Source organism: Spermophilus citellus (assembly GCF_964194105.1).
Source record: "Spermophilus citellus genome assembly, chromosome: 1".
Lineage (NCBI taxonomy): Eukaryota > Metazoa > Chordata > Mammalia > Rodentia > Sciuridae > Spermophilus > Spermophilus citellus.
Genome location: NC_138182.1, coordinates 39,131,705 through 39,137,704, shown reverse-complemented (window position 1 = coordinate 39,137,704; position 6,000 = coordinate 39,131,705). Strand labels below are relative to the sequence as shown.

The 6,000-nt window shown below is 37.1% G+C and overlaps 1 protein-coding gene across 1 annotated transcript; it reads left to right on the top strand.

The window, feature by feature from the left end:
- Window positions 1-330: 330 nt before the first annotated feature.
- LOC308642696 (polypeptide N-acetylgalactosaminyltransferase 1-like) lies at window positions 331-3,329 on the top strand. Its single transcript, XM_081281884.1, has one exon. The coding sequence runs from the start codon at window positions 635-637 to the stop codon at window positions 2,312-2,314; it is 1,680 nt and encodes a 559-aa protein (XP_081138010.1). The 5' UTR covers window positions 331-634; the 3' UTR covers window positions 2,315-3,329.
- The last annotated feature ends 2,671 nt before the right edge of the window (window positions 3,330-6,000 follow it).

The following is a 6,000-nucleotide window of genomic DNA, read 5'->3' as shown; positions in this document are numbered from 1 at the left end:
ACGGTCCTCATAAGCAAACAGGGTTGGCCATCCTCATATCGAATAAAATCAACTTCAAGACTAAGTTAATCAAAAGGGATAAGGAAGGACATTATATACTGTTAAAAGGAACCATTCACCAACAAGACATAACAATTATCAATATCTATGCACCAAATAATGGTGCTTCGACGTTCATAAAACAAATTCTCCTCAAGTTCAAGAATCAAATAGACCACAACACAATAATTATGGGTGACTTCAACACACCTCTCTCACCATTGGACAGATCCTCCAAACAAAAGTTGAATAAAGAAACTATAGAAGGCCAGGCCCGCCCGCCCGCCGGGGGAGCCGGCGGCAGTGGCCGAGGAGGCGGCGCGGCGGACGGCGGCCCCAGAGTAGCGCCCGCGCTGCGGCCCGCGGGACCGCGCCGCGACCGCCCGGGCCGGCCCGGAGGAGCGCCCGCCGCCGCCGCCGCGCGCAGAGCGAGGAAATGTGGGACATGTGGATTTGGAATATTAATTCATTTGAAAAACTGCTTTGGGGGTGTGAATGTGATTTCTGATGAAACTGGATTGGAATAATTTTCATGATCTTTGTATATTTATATATATATATATATTTTAAAATTTTGCATTTGACTTAAAGTGCCATGAGAAAATTTGCATATTGCAAGGTGGTCCTAGCCACCTCCTTAATTTGGGTACTGTTGGATATGTTCTTGCTGCTTTACTTCAGTGAATGCAACAAATGTGATGAGAAAAAGGAAAGAGGACTTCCTGCTGGGGATGTTCTAGAGCCAGTACAAAAACCTCATGAAGGTCCTAGAGAAATGGGGAAACCAGTTGTCATTCCTAAAGAGGATCAAGAAAAGATGAAAGAGATGTTTAAAATCAATCAGTTCAATTTAATGGCAAGCGAGATGATTGCACTCAACAGATCTTTACCAGATGTTAGGTTAGAAGGGTGTAAAACAAAGGTGTATCCAGATAATCTTCCTACAACAAGTGTCGTGATTGTTTTCCATAATGAGGCTTGGAGCACACTTCTGCGAACTGTCCATAGTGTCATTAATCGCTCACCAAGACACATGATAGAAGAAATTGTTCTAGTAGATGATGCCAGTGAAAGAGACTTTTTGAAAAGACCTCTAGAGAGTTATGTGAAGAAACTCAAAGTGCCAGTTCATGTAATTCGAATGGAACAGCGTTCTGGATTGATCAGAGCTAGATTGAAAGGAGCTGCAGTGTCCAAAGGCCAGGTGATCACCTTCTTAGATGCTCATTGTGAGTGCACAGTGGGATGGCTGGAGCCTCTCTTAGCAAGGATCAAACATGACAGGAGAACAGTGGTATGTCCTATCATTGATGTGATCAGTGATGATACTTTCGAGTACATGGCAGGCTCTGATATGACTTATGGTGGATTCAACTGGAAGCTTAATTTTCGCTGGTATCCTGTTCCCCAGAGAGAAATGGACAGAAGAAAAGGTGATAGGACTCTTCCTGTCAGAACACCTACAATGGCAGGAGGCCTTTTTTCAATAGACAGAGATTACTTTCAGGAAATTGGAACATATGATGCTGGAATGGATATTTGGGGAGGAGAAAACTTAGAAATTTCCTTTAGGATTTGGCAGTGTGGAGGAACTTTGGAAATTGTCACTTGCTCACATGTTGGACATGTGTTTCGGAAGGCTACCCCATACACATTTCCAGGAGGCACAGGGCAAATTATCAATAAAAATAACAGACGACTTGCAGAAGTATGGATGGATGAATTCAAGAATTTCTTCTATATAATTTCTCCAGGTGTTACAAAGGTAGATTATGGGGATATATCATCAAGACTTGGTCTAAGACACAAACTACAATGCAAACCTTTTTCTTGGTACCTAGAGAATATTTACCCTGATTCTCAAATTCCACGTCACTATTTTTCATTGGGAGAGATACGAAATGTGGAAACAAATCAGTGTCTAGATAACATGGCTAGAAAAGAGAATGAAAAAGTTGGAATTTTTAATTGTCATGGTATGGGAGGCAATCAGGTTTTCTCTTATACTGCCAATAAAGAAATTAGAACAGATGACCTTTGCTTAGATGTTTCCAAACTTAATGGCCCAGTTACCATGCTCAAGTGCCATCACCTAAAAGGCAACCAGCTCTGGGAGTATGACCCAGTGAAATTAACCCTGCAGCATGTGAACAGTAATCAGTGCCTGGATAAAGCCACGGAAGAGGACAGCCAGGTGCCCAGCATTAGAGACTGCAGTGGAAGCCGGTCCCAGCAGTGGCTTCTTCGAAATGTCACCCTTCCAGAAATATTCTGAGACCAAATTTTTAAAAAAAGAAAAAAATAAGGATTGACTGGGCTACCTCAGCATACGTTTCTGCCACATTCTTAAGTAGCAAAAAAGGAAAAGTGCTTTCCTCCTCTGCGGGATGTAAGATTTATCAGCCATTAAAACTCAGACTCCTCTAGCTTTTCACTAGCTGTGAACCAGCCTTCCTGTCCAAGGACATGAAAATGCATAGTAGTGAGACTGTGCACACTGATGTTTACAAGATTGAAAGAGTCTTTCATCAAGAATCATGGAAAAGAATATTCAGACAGTGAAACAGTCAACAAAATGTGCTTTCTGGAGAGCTGCACCTTTTATGGTTTGCTTGCACATCAGTAATTTCTGCTGAGTGTGCTGTCAATGAAGAGATTACCAAGATTTTTTTCCTGATTAGAACTGGTAGCCAGTATATTAAACATTGACATAAAAGCAAATGAAAAAGAACTGAAACCAGATACAGAATCATGAAAACAACATTTTTACATTAAAAAAAAACTATATTAAACAGGGTTTAAACAAAATTAAAACAGAACTATGAGAAGTACAATTTGTTATAGTATAGTATCAAATTTCTATATAGATTTTATACCTCAGTGGGGAAAAATAACTGATTCCAATGACGTTCATTTTATTTTCATCTGTGATAGTCATGGATGCTTTTATTTTCCTTGGGGTGCTGAAAATGAGCTGGGAGAAAAAGCTCTTTGAACATAGTTTTAATTTCTTTCTACAATATTTTTATTTGATTTGTGGGCTGTTGGAATTTTGACTTTTAATTGCCTTCTAAAAAATGGAGAATTAACATGATGCCTGGTCTCAACTGAACAAGTTAGATATCTCAGTTGTTCTTGGGTCAACTGGCTTACAGTCTCGGTCTTCTGTCTGTTTCTCTCCCTCCCTCCCTTTTCTCTCTCATTCTCATTCTCTCTCTCTCCCTTCCCCGCCCCCTCTCTCTCTCTCTGTCTCACACACACACACACACACACACACACACACACACACACACACACATTCTTACCACATTTTCACCTTCCTAACTTGATTCAGCTGATTATGCTTAATACCCAAGATTCATACTACTGTACTACAGATTTGTTTTCACAGCAATAAATCTTCAGTTCTTTATGATTTCATTTAACAAAAGGCTTTCAAGGAGTGGTTTATAATTTGGGTATTTGGAGATAATATATTTGATGGTTTTTTTGGAAAACCTTTTTCACTCCATACTCAGATGTGCTTCATTGTCAAGTGCATATTTAGATTAGATTCTTGAATTGTAATGTTGATCTGCTGCTTTTTTTTTTAATAAAATTTGACTGAAAATATTTAATTAGCAGTTTTTAATAAGTTAGCCAAAGAAGTGCATATTACTAGTCCTGCATTTCTTTTTAAATTCCATTTAGGTTAAATTGGTTTTATTTTTCTCTGATTTTTCATACCACAAAAATCACCTATCAATTAAAAGTTACTTTTTTATTCTCCTAGAAAGAAAACCTCATTGCAACATTTTTTCCTGATATGTAAAACAATTCATTCACAGAAAATGCATATATTTTCCTTCCTGTTTTTAAGATTATATTTGATGGTATTCTTTTCTTTGGTTTTCAAAGACTCACTGCAGGCAGTGCTATTTCTAGTGCCTAAGAATTGTTTCTGAAAGTAACATCATTAATGATACTTGCCAAACATGAAGTTTCTTATATCCAATTCAAGTTCATCAACATCAAGCACATGTGGATGCTTTAGGGTGAGGCTGTGATACAGAATGCATAATCTGTCCCCAGGAAATATGAAATGATGCAGGTGCTGGATGGAATCTTTTTTCTATTCCATGAGCTGTGTTAATTCTGTCTTCATTAGGCCTACTGCTTGAACAAATCAGATGTCTAATCAATAAATTATTTTCATGCTCAGAATTTCAGGTTTTTGTACTTTAGCATAGCTTGGTCTTATTCCTTACTATAAGAAAGCTTAATAGCAATGTGATTTAAGGTTTGGTTTGGTTTTTTTTTTTTTTTTTTTAAGTGGGGGATATGAGTGATTTAATTCATGGGTACTTTTAGAATCTGATAGAAATCCCATTGCCTTTATTTTCCTAATTAAAATATTCCTAAATATTTTGAAAATATAAAAGATTCCTGAATAAAAAAAAAAAAAAAGAAACTATAGAACTCAATATCACAATCAATAACCTAGACTTAACTGACATATATAGAATATACCAACCATCATCAAGTGGATATACTTTTTTCTCAGCAGCACATGCATCCTTCTCAAAAATAGACCATATATTATGCCATAGGGCAACCCTCAGTAAATATAAAGGGGTGGAGATAATACCATGCATTTTATCTGATCATAATGGAATGAAACTGGAAATCAATGATAAAAGAAGGAAGGAAAAATCCTACATCACATGGAAAATGAACAATATGTTACTGAATGATCAAGGGGTTACATAAGACATAAAGGAGGAAATCAAAAAATTCTTAGAGATAAATGAAAATACAGACACAACATATCGGAATCTATGGGACACAATGAAAGCAGTTTTAAGAGGGAAATTCATCGCCTGGAGGTCATTCCTCAAAAAAAGAAAAAATAAACAAATAAATGAGCTCACACTTCATCTCAAAGCCCTAGAAAAGGAAGAGCAAAACAACAGCAAATGTAGCAGAAGGCAAGAAATAATTAAAATCAGAGCGGAAATCAACGAAATTGAAACAAAAGAAACTATTGAAAAAATTAACAAAACTAAAAGTTGGTTCTTCGAAAAAATAAATAAGATCGACAGACACTTAGCCATGCTAATGAAGAGAAGAAGAGAGAGAACTCAAATTACTAACATACAGGATGAAAAAGGCAATATCACAACAGATGCTACAGAAATACAGAAGATAATTAGAAGTTATTTTGAAAACCTATATTCCAATAAAATAGAAGATAGTGAAGACATCGATAAATTTCTTAAGTCATATGATTTGCCCAGACTGAGTCAGGAGGATACACACTATTTGAACAGACCAATATCAATGGATGAAATAGAAGAAGCAATCAAAAGACTACCAACCAAGAAAAGCCCAGGACCAGATGGGTATACAGCGGAGTTTTACAAAACCTTTAAAGAAGAATTAATACCAATACTTTTCAAGTTACTTCAGGAAATAGAAAAAGAGGGAGCTCTTCCAAATTCATTCTATGAGGCCAACATCACCCTGATTCCGAAACCAGACAAAGACCTCAAAGAAAGAAAACTATAGACCAATATCTCTAATGAACCTAGATGCAAAAATCCTCGATAAAATTCTGGCAAATTGGATACAAAAGCAAATCAAAAAAATTGTGCACCATGATCAAGTAGGATTCATCCCTGGGATGCAAGGATGGTTCAATATACGGAAATCAATAAATGTTATTCACCACATCGATAGACTTAAAGATAAGAACCATATGATCATCTCGATAGACAGAGAAAAAGCATTCGACAAAGTACAGCATCCCTTTATGTTCAAAACATTAGAAAAACTAGGGATAACAGGAACTTACCTTGACATTGTAAAAGCTATCTATGCTAAGCCTCAAGCTAGCATCATTCTGAATGGAGAAAAATTGAAGGCGTTCCCTCTAAAATCTGGAACAAGACAGGGATGCCCTCTCTCACCACTTCTATTCAA